Raw genomic sequence first — 20,066 nt, 5'->3', positions numbered from 1 at the left:
GTTTTCATTATTTTCACTAAAATGAAAACATTCTGACAATAATGTTTACAAAAAACTTAGAAAACAGTTCAGAAATAATTTAATAATACCGTGTGATCAACAATTACTTAGATAAGGGCGGCTATGACTTGACAGTGTCAGATTTTTCGTATCTTTGCTAACTCAATAAACGTCAAACAACTGTCATTATTAGTCAAATTTTAACGCAAAAATGGTTTTTATTTCAGAACATAAAAGATTCATCATGCCTATTTGACCGAATTTCGGTAAACATTTTCTAATTTAAATTGAAACAGGTATATGCAACCTAAAATACTTCCGTGCATCCAGAGCCCCTGGTTGTCTAGATTTCGACATACGTTTATATTTCCAACGCCTTCTATGATCTAAATAATTGTTGATCGCACGGTATAATAGTATATTTAGTAATATAATTATACTTAATAATATACTTATACATAGCTATCATAAAATTACAAATATTTTGATATAAATATTTGCTTAATTTTTGTTAAATAAATCAGGATGCATGATGGGCTAAGTAAAAAGGATATAAATACCAAGAGAAGACACATTAATAATTAATACACAATCAATTATTGGCTTTTAAATATTTATAAAACTGGTTGCCAGAGAAAAAAAATTACATTTATTTTATGACGCGATATATCGCCATATTTAAATGATTACAACTAATTACATTAATTTTTTACACAAATGTAATAAAAAACCCATAAAAATTCTTATAACGCTTATTTATAAAGACATAATTTTGCGGAATATCTTCCTGAAAATTAATGTTTTATTACTCAATTGTAAACACAACTTGTTCCATTGTGAAAACTGAAAGGAGTGACGCAGGAAATATGAGAGGTTCATTTATGGGAAGCAAAGTACTAAAACAATGTTTTAATTTCAAACATTTGTTCGAAGGTTTGTTTATTCTTAAACATATAATTACAGAACTTGATTATTTCCTGCCTAAATGAACGATTCTAAAACCTGTATTATGCTCGCACAAGAATGGAAAATATTCCTGAAAATTGTATCTTCGCAAATACGAAAGGGTTTTGTTGACGCAATTTTAACTTATTTTCCATAAGCAAATGATAATTCTGCTTTTGAGAATACAGAATGAGTTTGCAAACCACCAAGTCATTCTGAAAAACATTTTTTTAATTAAACAATAAATTCTCCAATAGATTTAAAAACTTGACATAAAAACACATTTTTTACTTTTACTACAATTATACGTTCACAAGATTCAGTTTAAGTTTTCTTGAAAATAAAACACTTGGTCGGTCAATTTTATTATTTCTCTTTTGTTGTAAAGTTTTTGTCAACAATCTATTTAATATAAATATGTGACCATAACAATATTTTAACAACAACACAAATAGTTAATTCCATATTTCTTCAGCAAAAAGTAAATCTCGCTGTCGTTTTTTGATAGTCAAAGAGCGGAACCATTAAAGGAAAGCAAATCTAAACCTTGAATGACAGTATTCAACTCGCCTTGCAGCTGACCAAACATAACTTTTACCCCATCGTTCTACCCTACATATGTCATAAATGTGAGTAAATATTGTTTGAAGACTTTGTTTGAAGATTAATGATGAATTTGAAATTTCATAATTGTTGTGGAATTTCTCAGTCCTCTTTCTTTGATGAAACAACAGTGAAACAAATTCAGAAGCCAAATTAAGTTAATCGTAATCAAATGCGATATTAACTGAACACGTGACCAGGTTAAACTAATCAGATTCATGGTTAATCGCGCATTAAAATTTTAATTCGAATTATACTACATATTTTCTAAATTAACTTTTGCAGAAAAAATATACCTATCATTTGCATTTACAGAATTATAATAAATACAGCATAAAACAAATGTTTGTCATTCCAAATGACTATAAATGTTAGTGCTTTTTTTTTGTTGGGTTGGCAACATATTTTAAATTTTGTGTTGTTACCAAAAGTCAAGTAAAAGACACTTCTCATTCTTACCTTTTATTTTAAAAAGTGATTTTTTACAACTTAACATAATACCAACAACAATTTGCAAAAACTGCAGCACGTAATTAAAGAGACATTTACAAAATGTTGTTTGTAATAATTTATAAAATCTTATTTACGACGTCAATTATTCACAATAACACTAAACTTCTAACATCCTAACCTAAAAAATGAATCAAGACCATATAACTCGTTATATGATCAAGACATGACGTGTTGCCTGTGACGAGGCTTATTGCTCAGGAATGCCAACCCACCAAATTTGCTTCATTATTATTACAGTCACTTGCTAATTAAAGTTTACAATTTGATTGTACTTAATAAATAACCTCCAAACTTTTATAAATCAATGTTGCATGATTAAAATGCGTTTAAGGAGAGAAAGGCGTCAGTTCTGGTTTTGACAGTAACAGAAATATTTACACACAATAAATTCTAGTGTGAGATTTCAATTACAAATAATCCATGCCAAAGTGTAAACCGTCACAGAAAAAATTAGGTGCATTTTGGCCTATATCTCGAAAAAGAAATAACATAACATAACAAAAAAGTCCTAATGGCAAAAATTTACGATTTTTTACAAGTCGTTGGAAATTTTAAATATGGATTTGCAAAATTAAAATATTGTTTTAAAAATAATTCAGAAAGAGGTTCTTTTTCAGTTGGTTCTATTGCTTACGTCAATTTGTTGATCCGGATTGTGAGAACTTTAACTAATAAAAGTAAAGAAATCTATTTTTCAAAAAAATAAGGACTTTTATTGTAAATGACAGAAACTTTCGGTGCAGCCAATGTATGCCAATAAAAATTGCATTAATATTTTTCCATCCTTTGTCTGTGAGCCATATACCCGATATTATGGAAATTAATGCGAATATTTTAACCAATAACAGAACTGACCAACGATTTTTCCAAAAAGGCTTCACTTACAATTAATATACGCAAAGTCATCGAAGTGAAACGTTTTCTCAACTTAATTTACCCTCACTTCTAATAAACCCAACGTTGTGCATAAGCTTTATCTGTGTCCAGAACTTCTCTCGATCTTTGACAGCCACGAAAGCTACCTCATAAATGTTGCACAGCTGCAATAGGATAAGATAAGATAATCTAGAAGATGACGTTCAGGAAGGTTATCATACTGAACGCATTTCAAAGAACTTCGCATTACAAAATCATCATGTCTGTTAATTCAAAATTAGTATCGGGTGTTCATTTAAATTTCTCTTCAAAGTTGGCGTTGAAGAGTCGATTGTGAACACACCACGGATTGCAGACCACAGATCAACTGTTTAAATCTAACCTCACTTTTTGCGTTGTGTGGGTTTTTACATTATAGTTTTTACTCTGTAGACTGACGAGTGGTGCGTTCACAATCCACTCTTTGAAGAGAAATTTAAATGAACATCCGATATAATTCACCACATTATAAGAATTTATATTCGATAATTTTTTTCAATAAGAATTTATTTTCGTTATGTTTTTTGATACTAGCTTTCGAACGACTCCTTAAAATGAAGAAGAGAAAATACGATTCGAACAATTATTTTAAAGAAAAATTGATAAATTTTATTATTGAAATATTCGCATTAATTTCCATAATACACTCTACATCTTTGTGTATATTAGATCTCAACAAAAGTGTGGTTTACAGATCAGACAGGTACCTAGTAAGCGTTCTAATTTAAACTACACAAATAAATAGATTTTTTAAATTTCGCTTGAAATTTCTATGAACTGTCCAGGATGATCTCTAATCTATAATTTTCAGCTTCAGTAAACCTTTCTTTGATAAGGAAAATGTGCAATGATGTAAGTTTAAAGCCATATGTTCGCAACTAGCGACCTCTGACATCAAAGTGGATATTTGAAATTACTCGGGGTTAATGCTCCTCGTAAAGCGATCTACTCTAGTACTACATCTCCTTCATCACAATTACGGAGTTTCATTTTTAACTTCGTACTTGCTACAAGTATAAATGGGTTATGAACTAACGAGATCAACGCAAAAAAACACAAAAAACGAATGTATCAAATTACTGCAAGAATCTGAAAATGGCATTGAGAATTTTTTCGGGAAAAGGCGTTTACTGCTTGAACCATTCCGGTTCACGCTTCGCGCGCACAAACGCGAGGAAAAAACCAATCAAACTGAAATTATATCCATTATTAGATAATCGCACCGACTTGAAATATTTTAAAAAATGTGGGCGGCACTCGAATCCCGAGAGCGCTTCCCGCCAATTAGGGAATTGGCTCCCTCGCACTCTTGCTCTTGTTTAGCATCACTCATTTTGCAGAGAAAAGAAAAACAGTGGCAAATGTGTCGGCCTGACGTGAGATAAAACAGAGACGTCTGTAACGTTTCAGTGTTTTTCATATGTACGACTTCATCCAATTCGTCTTTCGGGATAATGCAAATGATCGAGGGCCGAATTTGTTCGCGGAAATAAAAAAATTCCTGGCTTTCCTCCATTCCAGATTCTACTGGAGCATCGTTGATCTTTGCGACCTTTGCCGGCGCCGCGGATTAGTAAAGCTCGTTTTTCAATTTTGGAACCAGCTGACAAAGCACTTGTTGGCTCAGGTGAGTTAATTAAACACGCGATAAATGACAGCAGCGAATGTACCAGGAGCGTATCCTTGAAGCTGTCACGGTCTAAATTAAAATGCATTTTATGCCATAGGCGTGCGGGTCACAGCGTCATTTAAAATTGCAGATGGTATGTTTGTTGTGTTCCGATAATAGTCACCTAGCATGTACCCGACGTATAATTCCGCAGTCCTAAATACATATTATGCAAATTTTCTCCTTTTATCAACCAGCAATTATACATCACGCAAGCAATTACATTCGATTTTTGCAAATCGTCTAATCGCATCGGCAAACACTGAAATGCGATTAGCTGAAAGTGTTCATCTTTGTTCTGCTACTGCAGGATCCATGTGCGCTCGTCCACAGGAGTGGGGCTGAAAAGTTAAGTCAATTTGTTGGTTGTGTTTGTTACAAGTTGAAAGTGTTCAAGCGGGTGCAGATCCCGATTCAAAAAAAATTTGCAAACAAACGTTTGCACCAGTGCGATTGGTCAGTGTCAAACGATGATCAACGAGCAAAGTTCAAAAGCAAAGTAAGTTTCTGTTGTGTTTTTTTTTTTCAAAACCACCACATCAAATTTGGAAAACTGCAAAGACCCAAAAATATTTTTCCCCTTTTTTGAGACCGTTCCTGTGACACAAACCCGCGATTTTTAATTTTTTAATTGATGGTTTCCATCTGGCGGCGTGACGCTTGTTATGTAATTTTTTCGGCGAGTTTTTTCTTCTAATTTGACATAAGTTGACACATTTTGTTTATGGCAGTTCACGTTACAACGAAAACACATTCGCTGCTAAGATTTAAATTAATGTCAGTCGTATTTTATAGAGTTGGCGAAATTTATTGCCAACATCACACAAAGGCAAATCGTCTTCCGCCGGAAGTAGGGTATAATTTTGTTTAATGCAGAGTTTCTATGCGTAAAGTAAATAAATGTTATGTAATGGCAGTGCACGCACAAAACGTGTCTTCTGATTTGAGATGTGGATTTCGGTAGCTGCAGGCCGAGAAATCAATTTCATGGCAGTCGGGTTAAAGTGTGTCATTTTTGTGCACTGAATGGTCAACAGAATTGAAAGAAATTTTATAATGATTGAGATTAAAGGAGCTGACTTCTAAGAATAGTACCGTTTCAATTTTTTCTAAATATTTTTTTGTATGTAGCGTTTTACCTTGCATCAGGTATACAAGGTATCATAAATATTTACGACTGAAACTTCAATTGTGACTAAATTAAACAAAATTTATGTTAGATCGTGTGAGATACGCAGGTTCCCAGGATATGCGTTTTATTTACTGTAAACTAGTGGAGCTGAAATCCCACTTCCGAATTATTGTTAATTTATCTATGTTTGTTCACAACTGGCTTGTTAACACGCGTGTTTTATTATAAATCAATTAAAATTGTTAAACGGCCTTCGCTGACAAAAGAGATAATTGAAATTATTTTTTTTAGATATTTGTCAAGTTGAATTAGTTTTTGTAATCATAATTAATTATAAATCAGTGATATTTCCACAAGTTAATAATTTATTTACTCAGTTGTTGTAATTTTTAATTCATAATGCACCAAGTGTAATTTAAATCAAATCCAAGAATCCAAGTATCTAAATCAGTAAAGATCCAAATATGAACGCATAACATTGTACTCTTTCTTCACTGTTAAGATTTTTGAACTTGAACTTGAAGAATGTTTTTGTATAGAAATTATAAACCAAACATATACGTTATGTATTTTCATTCTAGTGTAAAAATGTATTTGCTAAAAAAATTCAATTTAGTCTAATAATAGCAAAGTGTGGCAAAGAGAAGTCAAGGCAACTGTAATGTCACAGCCTCATACATGAGGACAATACGTCATGATAACGTATACATAATGTATAAGGTGAGCCTAAAAGTGACAAAATACGTTTAAAATATTTCACAATGATATGAATAATCATCAAAATGTTATAATTTAAAATTATTTAATAATCTCTCAAAGTCAAAAAATGTTTCAAGTTTAGATTAGTTTAGATTAGCAAATCTAAAATAAGATCAATCTAAAAATGAAATAGAAAGTTGGATAAATAAATATTAATTTATTATTATTACATTTATGATAATTTATTTTCAAACAAAAAAGTAACCATAAAATAAATCAACACAAATCTTAGAGAACAGAAAGATTTTTCAGTTGTCAAAAACATGATTGTTCAATTTATCATAATATTTTGAAAAGCGTAAAGATAAGCATTTTGAAGTTATTTTTTACTTTATTATCGGAAATTTTTGTATTATAAAACAAAAATGTTTATGTAATTATGTTTTTTACTTTAGTATTTAATGAATTATTAAGTGGAATTTCTCATTCATCCTAATTTTAATACATCTGACAAAGTTGTTTCGACAGGGACTGCAGTACTTAGAGAATGTAAATCTTCTAAAAATGAAAGATTTTTTTTCTAAGACAGTGTTATGTTAAACTGACATAAGAAGCCAAACCTAAGAACTAGTCAAACAAAAATTAATTTTTTATTTAATTTATGAACGTTTTTTTCATTCTTCGTTCCGATATATCGAATGTTCATTAAATTTATCCTCAAAGGAGGCGTTGAAGAGTCGATTGTGAACACACCACGGATTACAGATCACGGATCAGCTGTTTAAATCTAACCTCACTTTCTGGGTTGTTTGTATTTTTATTCTCCAGACTGACGAGTGGTGCGTTCACAATCGACTCTTCAAGGCCAACTTTTGAGGATAAATTTAAATGAACACCCGATACTTTCGCTGTAACAATTAAACCTAAAGAATCTCTCTTCGTTATTTCTGAAATACCACAATTCAAATTAAGATTCTCTTTTGATCACTAACAAAATGAGTGAAATTCAGCTAGAATGTAGAAGCGTAATCAAATTCTTGACCAGTGAAGAAAATGAACCCAAGAATATTCACCAGAGGATGATTAATGTGAATGGGGAAGATGTACCATCATATTTTACGATAACATTTTGGTGCACACAATTTCGATGGGGTAGGGAATCTATTCAAGGTGACTCAAGAACCAACGAAAACATGAAAAAGTTGAGGTTTTAGTCTTAGCAGATCAAAGAATAAGAGTTTCAATGATTGTCGATGAAGTAGTGACATCGGAAGCTGCAGTATTAAAATTTTGCATGAAGATTTAGGAATGAATAAGGTCTAAGGACGTTGGATTCCTAAATTGCTTAATCCAAAACAAAAACTGTGTCGGCAACATATTTGCGAAGAAAACTTGGGGGCTTTGTCTGACGACGAAGAGCTTTTTTCGAAAACTGTAACAGGTGATGAAACGTAGGTGTATTACTGGGATCCACCGACAAAATAAGAATCCATGCAATGGGTTCACAAGGGATCGCCATCGTCAAAAAAGGCAAAAACACAGAATTCACTAGGAAAGCTGACGGCGACAGTGTTTTTGGATATATCTAGAAGGAATCTTATTGACTGAGTACATGAAAAAAATGCTTTACAATAACAAAAGAAGTCTATAAGGAAACAATCAGAAAGTTGAAAACTGCCATATACGAGTAGCAAAAAAAGTCTCCAAAAGATTATTCTGTTTCGTGAATTACAAAGTTCACAAAGCTCGCCAAGTCCGTGAAGTAATCGACGAGTGCGACTTTATAGAGATAGAGCATCCACCCTGCAGCCCAGATTTAGCACCCAGTGACTTTATCTCTTTCCTGAATTAAAAAAAAAACACAAGCGTATTTTTTTTCGGATGAATACCCGAAAGAAGGGGTAGAGAAATGTTTGAAGACTTATCAAAGGATTTTTTTGAAGGCATAGCCTTATTAGAAAAACGTTGGAATAAATGTGTTACCGTTAGGGTCGGTTTCACCAACGGCAGTTAAAGTTAACTGTAGGTTAAAATGCTTCGTTATCTATTGTTATTACAATATTTTCGTATATTTTATCCTACAGTTAACTTTAACTGGTGTTGGTGAAACCGGCCCTTAATGGATCATATGTTGAAAAATAAAATATTATTTTTCTCCCAACTCTTTTCCTTCATAGCTAGGTAATTAATATAAAAATCTCCCTCGTAATAAAAATTAAGTTGAGTCAAAATTAACTATTGTAACTTCTTTGATTCCAATATTATATTCTTAAATAAAACTTTGACTTCCTACTTTTATTCTCATCACAGGAATATGTAATTTCTAAATTTATATTCTAATTATAATTATATTCTAAAATTAAACTTTTTAAAAAGTTTTTTAATGTTAACAGACAAAAATAAATCACACTCACTATCTTTAACTTAAATGTAGTTAAAACTACATTTAAATTAAACATAATAATTCAAGTAAGAAGACTGGTCTATATAACTAAAAATGTAAAATAAAAATTAAATATATCACGTCGTCTAATTTAATTCGCTTGTCTAAAAGTAAATTAGTTTCTAAAAGTGTAGGTATGTTATTAATTTCTGGCCGAACCAGGATTTTTTCCTCATTTTTCTTAATTCAAACACTCAAAAAGAAATCACTCTCGTTCTACACTTAATTATCCGAATTTAATTAACTTAAACACAGTCGAAACGACATTCAAATTAGAAGTAGTGCAATTAACGTCACGAAATTAGACGTTTTAGGAACACCCATAATTTTCTCATCACTCAGTTTACCAAATTTAAACCCCTGTCAGAAATAATTAAAAACCATCATTAGCGACTTGTTTACAAGTCATGATTTGAAGAAAAAAAAATCAATTTTACAATTACACTTTCCCAGAACCGTTACTAATTTCTTACACTAACTCCCACAATTAACCGCCTAGTCTTAAAACATGTTGCAATAAAAAGGTAAAAAAAAAGTTTACAACTCTTGACGATAAACAAACTGGTCTAGATGGGTGATGCAAAATCACCCTCCCGGTCCCATTCCGCTTCCCTTATTTTAATGGCACCCTCTCGCACTTACAGATCATTAATTAATTTGGTCACGGTTACTTACTCATCACATGATACGTTTGATCTTGTGACATTAATTATTACGCCAGTGATATCATTGATCATTCAGTTCCTAATTAATTCAGTACAACACAAAGCAAGCTGCCTCGATCAAGAAACAAAACGTCCAGGCCACGACTACGTAAATCAACTCCTCATTCAACATTGAATCAGAAAGAAATTTTTCTAAATGAAAACTAGTGCGATCATGAATTATTACAGTTGGAACGTAAATCACTGAAGACTATTGTGCAAATAAAGCAAATTTATCGCCTCTCTCGTTGTCGTTATTGTTATTGGAATTAACAGCTCCGTACCGAGGGTTTATTTATTTAATCCGTGCAATTATTTAACGTTTAAATTGACGATTTGATCATTTCATCGAATCGTAATGCCAGATGAATTGTGATCATGTCTGGCATTACATTAGACATGACACACTAACCCATTTATAACCAATCGATCAGTTTTAATTTGTATTTTTAGACTATTTGTAATTTAGATCGGTGTTAGATATAAATTAAACACCTCCGGCAAGCCGTAACGTCGTGATGGAACAATTTCATTTTAATGTTTGTGTAAGCAACGAGGCATTGGAAGAATTTTTATTTCAATTAGTGACGTAAAAGCCGTAAAACTACATTAAAATCTCAACAGCGGTATCGAAGAATTAACGTGCTTCCAGGCATCAATCTCAATTTGAATAAATCAGCGCTTCCCACGTATCCATCATTTGCCATAATCGCGGTGTTGTAGGTACTCGTCGTGGTGGAAAAGACGCACCCGGCTGGAAAGATGGCTTCTGTTGGCGGTCACGCTCCTGATAATTGTCGTGATAATCATCTTAGCCGTGAAATTATCAGGTGAGCGAACCACTCGGAATCGAACGAAGCCACATAAATCGCATTTGCAGCCGGGAAAACTTCCGAAGTGTGTCTCAGCCCCAGCTGCATCCAAACCGCAGCCGAAGTCCTCCAGAAAGTGGATTTAAATATCGACCCCTGCCAGGACTTTTACAAGTTCAGTTGCGCGAATTTCATAAAGAACACGGCCCTCCCCCAATACAAGTCTAGTATATCATCGTTCTCGTTGGTGAGGTGGGCTTCCCCGGACATTTTTGGATAATTTACGATTTAATACCCGATCTTGCAGCGACACGGTGGATGAGCAGATGCGGACGCTGCTGGAGAAACCCATCAAAGAAACCGATACCAGGGCTTTTGTTCTTGTCAAATCTATTTATCAAGCTTGCATGAACACCACGGAAATCGAGGCGCACTCGGTGGAGGACCTCAAAAGGACACTCAGAGGAATGGGGGGCTGGCCGGTGGTCGAGGGGCAAAGGTGGAACGAGAGGGGCTTCGACTGGACCCACACCATCTACGAATTCATGAAATTCGGTTTCAACTCCAACATCTTCTTCGAGTTCAATGTCTCCCCCAACGTCTCGGACTCCTCCAAAGACACCCTCACGGTCAGTCCACAAGAAACAACAAAATGGGACAATCTAATAATTAGGGACATATAAAGTACTTGTGGGGAGAAGTGTGCCAGTCTAAACAAGATTTAAAAAAAAAACGGTATGGGCACCTTGGTGCCCTTGTGGCGTGGCGTCAACTAACGTTTGTCCGATATTGACAATGTGAGAATCGTTTTCACATTTTCCTTTTCTCAACAACGTACTTACGTAAATACGGAATTTTGGATCACTCTGTACATGCCTTGCTTTAGGAGACGTGATCTTTAAAAATGTTACGTTCTTTGTTTGTACGAACTGAAGTTGACGAAGGTCTTTGATTATTTATTCCAGCTCGACCAACCCTTCATCGTCTCATTTGACAAAATCATGCGTCGAGGCTTCAACGAAACCCTTGTCCGGGCCTATTACGACTACATGGTAAAAATCGCCAAAGGCTTTGGAGCCGAAGAGGAGGCAGCTCACAAAGAAATGAGAGACGTGATCGAGCTAGACATTGCAATAACTAGAGTAAGTCGCCAACGTCATCTCTAAACAACTTCAAAAGAATACTTTAAGATTACAGTGCCTTCCGAAAAGAGACGCAACTCCTCACTCGAGGACAATCCGTACACGATCAAACAGTTAGAAAAAGAATTTCCCTACGTCCCTTGGTTGACCTACATCAACGTGATGTTGCAACCGGTCAAGATTATGACCTACGACGACTACATTACTGTGACTCTACCGCAGTACTTCAAAGACTTGGAAAAAGTCATCCGCGGAACTCCTAAGAGGTTGACGAGTAAATATAGTTGGATGGGTGATAAAGTGAGATTTTAGGACAATGGCGAATTATATGTTTTGGAAGGTGGTCAAAGGCCTCATCACATATCTGACTGACGACATGCGGAGATTGCAATTAGGGTTTTCCAAGGTTCTGTCGGGTAGATCAGAACGAGACGCAAGATGGAAGGAGTGCATACTTAAGCCCAAAAGGTGAGAGTCATTTGAATTGAATTAAAATCTACATATTTGAGCCAATTTTAGGATATACATAGCAAGTGGGGCACTTTACGTTCGGCACTTTTTTAAAAAGGAGGCCAAAAACACCATGCTTGAAATTGTCAACAATATTCAAGAGCAGTTCAGAGAAGTGTTACAAACGGTGGACTGGATGGACGAAATTACCAGAAAACACGCTCTCGAGAAAGCAAAGGCAATGAGCGCACACATAGCGTATCCAGATGAGCTCCTGGACGACAAAAAGATTGACGAGTACTATGCCAATGTGAGTGGTACTCGTGGATTTGGTGATTTTTCACGGTGTCGATTTTCAGCTTACTGTGAATCCTTTGAAGTATCTAGAGTCTATGATGAATGTGACGCTTTTCACACAGCGAGTCTTCTACGAGAGACTTGACAATCCATCGAGCAAAGACGATTGGCGGAATCATGCCCATGCTACTGTTACCAACGCTTTCTATGACCAAAGTGAAAACAGCATAGGTAAGAAAAAGGAAGATGTTATTAGCAACATTATTTTCTGTTCAAATTTTGCGATAGAATTGCAGAAAATGTTTCAAGGGAAAAAATTTTGGGGTCTCTACTTTTTGATAACAGATAAAAACTATGATGCTATGTTTTTGATGTTTAGAAACTTAAACCTTCATGTAAAACAGATAGACAGAAGAAGAATCAAGAAAACAATTTCAAAAATTCTCCAAAATTTTGGATTTCTCTGGCGCCGATAAATTCTTCAAACTGCAACAGATAAGAGGTGCTCGAGCAGTATAGAACTCTAAATTTAACTTCTTTCGTAAATCTACACTTTTAAAACCCCTTCAAACCTTTTTTAAAAAATTTGAAATAATTTTTATCATCACTCGTGGCATTTCTTGCAATAAATATCGCAAGTTGTTGGCAACGATCACAAATACAGAACCACTTTCATTGACTAATTCCGTGTAGAGTTTCCTGCTAGCATTCTGCAGGGCGTCTTCTTCGACAACAGCAGACCCCATTATATGAATTACGGTGCAATCGGATACATAATCGGCCATGAGATCACTCACGGTTTCGACGACGAGGGCCGACAATTCGATAAAGATGGTAATTTGGTGGACTGGTGGCAGCCCAAGACGAAATCAGCCTTCGACGTGAAAGCCCAGTGCATTATAGACCAATATAGCAACATCACAGTCCCTGGGATAAATTTAAACGTGAGCGAGCGACGGAGGGTCCAACGTCTGTTTAATTTTCTCTTTACAGTTGAACGGCATAAACACTCAAGGAGAGAATATAGCCGATAATGGCGGCATTAAACAAGCATATTTAGCCTACAAGAAATGGGTTAATAAACATCAACCGGAACGCACATTGCCAGGGTTGCCATACACGCCGGAGCAAATGTTTTGGATATCTGCCGGGAATACGTGGTGCGACGTAGAGAGACGCGAAGAACTTCAAATTAACATTATGGACCGGTACCATTCGCCCAATTACTACAGGATTAATGTGCCGCTTATGAATTCGGAGTATTTTGCCAAGGATTTTAACTGTCCTGTAGGATCACCCATGAATCCGGTGCACAAGTGTCTTATCTGGTAAATCCCGTATACACTGCACATTTGTTCTTCCGATTAGTCGTAATGGTACTTTTGTATTTCTACCAAATGTTTGCATTATTGGTGCCTGTTGTGGCGGATCTCTAGTCAATAGCATTTGATTCTTAAGCGGTTTTAAGCTTCTAAATTTATACTCAAATCCCCAGATCAGAACTAAAAGCGTCGATGGTTCTCGAAAAATTCAATTTTAAATACTCAAAATACAGATGAAAAGACACCAACTATTTTTTGAAAAATCGACATTGATCAATGCTTTTAGTTCTGAACTATAGAATTAGTGTTGATTACCTACTAGTTTACCTGGCTTTTATATTACAGTTTTTGTTAAAATATACTACCGATTTATTGTTAGGATATTCTTCTTAACTACAAATAAAAATTTTAAACGTTGTTTTTATTACTGTCTTAAAATTAAATCGTTTTTTCTTGCAATAATTTTCGCACATGTCAAGTATTCACGTACAAGATAAAAAAAATCGACTGTCTCATTCTGTATGCTTATAGTTTTTTTTCTGCTGGAATTGTAACCACATTAAACAAATAATAAATAAACATTGACTCAATGTTGACGCATAAAATTCCAATCAAAAAATAAATATTCAAAAATTGATTAAAATTTTAAAATACTCCAGTATGTTATTTTATTTTACCTACTTATAAATATCCAAATTCCTTAAAACCATCAATACCTTAATTGAAACAAAAAAAAAATTGGTAAATAAACACTGATTCGATTTGGAAAAACATTTTCTAAAAATAAAAAATACTCAACAACAACACGAAAGCTATCTGTTTCTATTAGAGAATTTTATTTGTTCTGTAGTTACTAACTTATTACCAAAAAAGTTACTAAATGTCATATTCACACATTCATCGTGAATAGACCAAGGAATATGCATTATTTAATAAATTCTTTGGTAATATCTTTCATTTCTTTCTTTCAGCCAATAACAAGCACTTGACAGCGAATGTTCATGCACCAGTGCACTATTCGATACCGCGCTCATTTGCTTGTGATTGGCTGAAATTCAGATTTAGCTGCAATCTGATTGGATTAAAAGTTTTGACGGAAACAGTTTACGACAATAATTACAGCCTGCTAATTTATTCATTTAATTGTCATGCACTATTTGTTTGAAGGCTCATTCCATATATTTAACTAAATTTCTGTCAGTTTTGAAAAATTCGATGTAGTTCAAGCTTTATTGTCTTTTTTTTTGACACTATTCTAGCTGACAGTTTAAAAATTTATTTTATACTCCTATTTTCCTTTTTCAAATGCCCTTTTGTTTTGATAAAGGTAGATTTCGATTGGGACTTTGTATTAAATAAATATTCACTACATGCTTACTTACAATCATTCCCTGCAACCTACAATACTTAATGACAACGTCAATCAATTCAAAGTAGGGTTAGAATCAGATAAGGGTTATTTCACATTAAAAGTCAAGACAATGACGTTGATGTCCGACTTTTTTTGCCCGTAATAGTACATGCAGGTTATTCTGAAGGTTTTAAACAGCATTTACGTAGCACACAATAAACTATCATCTCCCTGAAATAGACAACTCTTAATTTTTTTCAGAAAGTATTTTTAAATGGAACGTTTCAGTACGACAATGTCTAGGTTTGTTATTCCTCTTGGAAAATATTATTTCCTTCATTTAAAATAAACAATTAGTTAATTAAACAATATCTTTATTAATGTTAACATTAACATCGGATTTTCGACCATTTTGAAAAATTTTTTGTTGCTTTAACAGAGTCAACGAAATAAAAGAGGAAATAATACGTGGAATACGTAATGAGTCAAAAAATTATAAATCTTGATAAAAATATTATAACGGTGAACAGTATTGTGTACACCTTGACCGTCAAATCCTTTAACATTCTCGAAATTGTATGCCTCGGCCGCAAGACGCCTCGGCGACAATTTTTCTCTCGGTACGTAAAAGAATGATTTCGCGGCCCTGATGTACAAATAACTAAAATCAGGATCCAAGCAAGATTTAAAATTCCTTTAATTTTTTTTATTTATTATTCTTCAGGCTCTATAAAGTTTTATACAAAAATCTGAAACTATACTAAAGCTGCCGAACTTTGAAATATTTTCAGTTAGATTTTTGTATAATACACTTGTAGAGAATTTATAGTTTTATACAAAAATCTAACTGAAAGTATCGGGTGTTTGTTTAAATTTTACCTCATAGTAGGCGTAGAAGAGTCGATTGTGAACGCACTATACAGGTTAGGGATCACGGATCAGCTGTTTAAATCTTACGTTTTACACGAGTGGTGCGTTCACAATCGACTCTTCAACGCCTACTACGAGGTGAAATTTAAAAAAAAAACACTCGATAGGTATATCAAAGCTGCTGAGCTTTGAAATACTTTCAGTTAGATTTTTGTATAAAACTTTATAGAGAATTTATAGAGAGTTTTATACAAAAATCTAACAAGGTATCGGGTGTTTTTTTAAATTTTACCTCATAGTAGGCGTTGAAAAGTCGATTGTGAACGCACTATACAGGTTCAGTTGTTTAAATCTTACGTTTTACACGAGTGGTGCGTTCACAATCAACTCTTCAACGGCTACTACGACGTGAAATTTAAAAAAAATACCCGATAGGTATATCAAAGCTGCTGAGCTTTAAAATACTTTCAGTTAGATTTTTGTATAAAACTTGATGGAGAAATTCCGTAAAAAATGATTATTTAGAAAAGATTAATTTAATTTAAAAAAAAGTATGCAGCCGCAGATATAAAATAGCTGAAGACCTATTAGATTTGATCATTAATTTAATCTGTAACCAACATCGATTATTTATCTTCTTCCTCTTTCCCCTTTTTAACCAACAAGTGTAAAACAACAAAATTATGCAAATTTTATTCAATCATCCATTTGCTAATCGTCCAAATCATAATGTAAATCGCAGATCACACTTTGACGTACTAGTCAGACAAGTTTTTAGAGTTAAATCACCTCTTTCTGTTACATTCACTTTTGAACGGTTCAGACCACGACATTGTCATGAACATCTTCGCCTCACATTTACGAATAACACCTTCGTTCGCTGTAGCTAGATCTTTTCCGCCTTTTCCCCGAAATCCTCCAACAAAATAAAACCCATCCAAGTAGTTAGATCATCTCCTCGCGAGAGTGCAAAGTTGAATCCAGTTGTAAACAAGTTATGAAGATGTGCGGACTTCTCAGGTGCCCACTTGTGTAAAACAATGACCGAACACAATTTAAAGATCGAGTGAGTGACTATATCGTGGAATTACATAACCGCGAGTCTTAATGATTGATTGACTGTAGGAATCCATCATGGTGGCGAAGACGCCCTCGAACGGAAAAATGCCTGATCGGTGTAGTCGGAGTGCTAATCATACTGATAATAATAGTGTTGTCTGTGAACCTGTTCCGAAGCGGATCACCTCAAGGTGAAGGCAATCAGAGAAAGAAAAATCTACCGTATTTAATAGAAGTGTTTTATGAGCACCCTCTTAAATTTCAGGCTGCAAGTACGGCTCGCATGACATATGTTTCACCCCTCATTGCATAAAAACAGCGACTCAAGTGTTGGAAAAGGTCGATTTGAACGCCAACCCTTGCGAGGACTTCTACAAGTTCGCCTGTGGGAATTTCATAAAAAACACCGTCATTCCTGAAGACAAAACGGAGATATCATCCTTCACTATCGTAGAGTACGGTTTTAGAAGCGCTTTGCGATTTTAATACATAAATAAAATTTCAGAGATGAAGTGGAGGCGCGCATGCAAAATTTACTTAAAAAACCTATCGCCGCCGACGACATAAAGCCTTTTGTTCTCGTTAAAACGCTTTACCAAGCTTGCATGAACACAACGGAAATCGAAGCAAACTCCCTGCCGAAGTTTAAACGACTTATTAAATATACAGGGGGATGGCCGGCGGTTGAAGGAGTTGACTGGAAGGAAGACAGTTTCGACTGGATCACGACCAGCTACAACTTCATGAAGGTGGGGTTGAACCACGACATGCTCCTCAACTTTGTGATGCTACCCGATGTCAACAACTCCTCTAGAAATGCGCTTTTTGTTAGTTGAATTTGTGAATAAGTGCCCCCTTACGTCTGAAGCTTTCAGCTCGATCAAATCACCGTCAGCCTCGACAAGATCAAGAGGAACGGCTTCAACGAGACCATTTTTGAAGCTTACTACAACTACATGACCAAAGTCGCCATAAAGTTCGGTGCTGACAACCGTACAGCGTCTCAAGACATGAGAGACGTCGCAGAACTAATAATCGCCTTGACCAGAGTGAGTAAAATTTTGGCTCGCTCCTCTTCGATAAAGATTTTGAAAGATTACAGTACCTGCAGAAGAACGCCGCAACTCCTCTCTACAAAACAACCCGATGGCCGTCATGACGTTGGAAAGCGAGTACGACTATCTTCCCTGGCTGAGGTACATTAACACCATGATGCATCCATACAAAACAATGGATTACAACGATACCATCATTGTTAAGTTTCCGTCGTACTACAAGGAACTGAAGAACATCCTTGCAACTACTCCCAAGAGGTAACGTTTTGTAGCAACTTCGAGCGCCCTCTCAGCCGTGTGAATTTCAGAACGTTGGCTAATTACATGTACTGGTCGTTGGCTGAAAACTACATCTCTTATCTCAACAAGGAGCTAAGAGATCTGGAACTTGACTTCTTGAAGGTCGCATCTGGTCAGAATACGCGCTCGTTGAGGTGGAAGGAATGCACTCAAGCAAGCATAAGGTAGAAGGAATCGAATTAATTTTACGTCATTGCTGCAAATTTATTTGATTCAGATGTAAACAAGTCGCGTGACCTTTAAGGATTTGTTTACTAATTCAGCGCAGTGGGTCACACTCACCTTGAAGATGCTAATTCAAAAATCATAATTGCAGGTTGTACGTCGCCAGTGGCGCTTTATATGTGAGGAATGTTTTCAAGAAAGAAGCCAAAGCGGCTATGACTGAAATGATCACGTACATAAGAGAGCAGTTTGTGGTGACGCTGAAGGAAATTGACTGGATGGATGACACCACTAAAAAACACGCACTAGAGAAGGCTAAAGCGATCCATCTTCACATGGCATACCCTGATGAACTGCTCGACGATCAGAAACTGGAACACTATTACAAGAACGTGCGTCTAGGTCTAGTTCTGGTGCGAGCAACTGATTTTTTTTTTAATTTGTAGCTCTATTTTGACAGTTCGGATTATATGGGGTGCATGCTTAATCTGTCTCTTTTCGGTAATGAAGTAGAGTTTCCACAGTTGGATGAAAAACTGGACAAGAAAGACTGGCGCAATCACGCTTACGTTGCTTTAGTACAAGCTTTTTACGACTCTAGTGAAAACAGCATCGGTATGTGAAACCTTGAAAGGTGCTACATTTGTTACATGTTGCATTTTCTTGAAGAATTTTTGGCCGCGGTTTTGCAAAACGTCTTCTTCGAGATTGACAGACCAAAGTACATGAATTATGCAGCGATTGGGCAGTTTGTGGGTCACGAAATCACTCACGGTTTCGACGACCAAGGACGACAGTACGATAAAAATGGTAACTTATTTGACTGGTGGCAACCCAAGACCAAGGAGGCTTTCGATGTGAAAGCCCAATGCATTATCGACCAATATGGCAACATCACCGAACCTGAAGTTAATTTAAATGTAAATGACGCGATTAAAAATCAATAAGTTTTATTTGGTTGATTTGGTGTTTCAGTTAAATGGGATAAATACTCAAGGGGAGAACATAGCGGATAATGCTGGAACGAAGCTGGCGTATCTTGCGTACAAGGAGTGGTCCAAAAAGCACGGTCCGGAGAAAGTTTTACCCGGATTACCGTACACCCCGGAGCAGATGTTCTGGATTTCTGTGGGGAACACGTGGTGTTCGGCACAAAAAACCGAATATTTGAAGCTTGTGGTGACGTATGATGTTCATGCGCCGAGACGATACAGAGTCAATGTTCCTCTGATGAATTCGAAATATTTTATAGAAGACTTCAAGTGTGACAAAAATTCGAAAATGAATCCGAAGCATAAGTGCCAAGTTTGGTAAAATATTTGTACGTTGTGTTAAGAAATATGTTAAAATGTTAAGTGAAATAAAATGCGTAGTTTTCTTGTACAAAGAGTTGTCAGGAAAAGACTTGTCAATGGGATGATTTACCTCGGCACTAATGATTAGAAATGATACGAAGAAGTTTTTTAAAATTTGGCATCGAAGTTGGCGTTGAAGACTCGATTGTGAATGAACTATACGGATAACGGATCACGGATCAGCTGTTTAAATTTTACGCGTGGTGCGTTCTCAACTTCGACGCCAAATTTAAAAAAACACTCTTTATAAGAAAACCAAGTTTGG

The 20,066-nt window shown here is 35.2% G+C and overlaps 2 protein-coding genes across 3 annotated transcripts; both read left to right on the top strand.

Annotated features, from left to right (window-relative positions):
• The first annotated feature begins 1,555 nt into the window (after positions 1 to 1,555).
• Positions 1,556 to 14,063, top strand: LOC138130965 (neprilysin-2-like). Of its 2 annotated transcripts, none has more exons than XM_069047698.1 (11): positions 1,556 to 1,574; positions 10,347 to 10,453; positions 10,504 to 10,687; positions 10,743 to 11,064; positions 11,401 to 11,577; positions 11,626 to 11,843; positions 11,890 to 12,045; positions 12,097 to 12,337; positions 12,387 to 12,555; positions 13,018 to 13,268; positions 13,318 to 14,063. In XM_069047698.1, coding segments are annotated over exons 1-11 (2,166 nt in total). In that variant the 5' UTR covers positions 1,556 to 1,572; the 3' UTR covers positions 13,657 to 14,063. The 2 variants fall into 2 exon arrangements, with proteins under 2 accessions (XP_068903799.1, XP_068903798.1); XM_069047697.1 differs by lacking the exon at positions 1,556 to 1,574 and adding an exon at positions 4,931 to 5,144.
• Positions 14,064 to 16,661: 2,598 nt separating this feature from the next.
• Positions 16,662 to 19,813, top strand: LOC138131646 (neprilysin-2-like). The gene is made up of 11 exons (XM_069048777.1): positions 16,662 to 16,933; positions 16,993 to 17,117; positions 17,192 to 17,381; positions 17,432 to 17,753; positions 17,802 to 17,975; positions 18,022 to 18,239; positions 18,290 to 18,445; positions 18,598 to 18,838; positions 18,893 to 19,061; positions 19,116 to 19,366; positions 19,422 to 19,813. The coding sequence occupies exons 1-11, from the start codon at positions 16,908 to 16,910 to the stop codon at positions 19,758 to 19,760; spliced, it is 2,211 nt and encodes a 736-aa protein (XP_068904878.1). The 5' UTR covers positions 16,662 to 16,907; the 3' UTR covers positions 19,761 to 19,813.
• Positions 19,814 to 20,066: the final 253 nt, after the last annotated feature.

The sequence above is a fragment of the Tenebrio molitor genome, chromosome 5 (genome assembly GCF_963966145.1).
Source record: "Tenebrio molitor chromosome 5, icTenMoli1.1, whole genome shotgun sequence".
In the NCBI taxonomy this organism is placed as follows: domain Eukaryota; kingdom Metazoa; phylum Arthropoda; class Insecta; order Coleoptera; family Tenebrionidae; genus Tenebrio; species Tenebrio molitor.
The sequence above is the reverse complement of the archived record's forward strand: the minus strand, read 5'-3'. Positions and strand labels throughout refer to the sequence as shown.

Coding starts and splice junctions, on each gene's coding strand:
- LOC138130965 (XM_069047697.1), top strand. CDS start 5,116: ATGATCAACGAGCAAAGTTCAAAAGCAAA. Junction 12,046..12,096: donor TGCATACTTAAGCCCAAAAG/GTGAGAGTCATT, acceptor AGCCAATTTTAG/GATATACATAGCAAGTGGGG. Junction 13,269..13,317: donor TCCCTGGGATAAATTTAAAC/GTGAGCGAGCGA, acceptor TTCTCTTTACAG/TTGAACGGCATAAACACTCA.
- LOC138131646 (XM_069048777.1), top strand. CDS start 16,908: ATGACCGAACACAATTTAAAGATCGA. Junction 17,382..17,431: donor TCATCCTTCACTATCGTAGA/GTACGGTTTTAG, acceptor ATAAAATTTCAG/AGATGAAGTGGAGGCGCGCA. Junction 17,976..18,021: donor TAATAATCGCCTTGACCAGA/GTGAGTAAAATT, acceptor AGATTTTGAAAG/ATTACAGTACCTGCAGAAGA.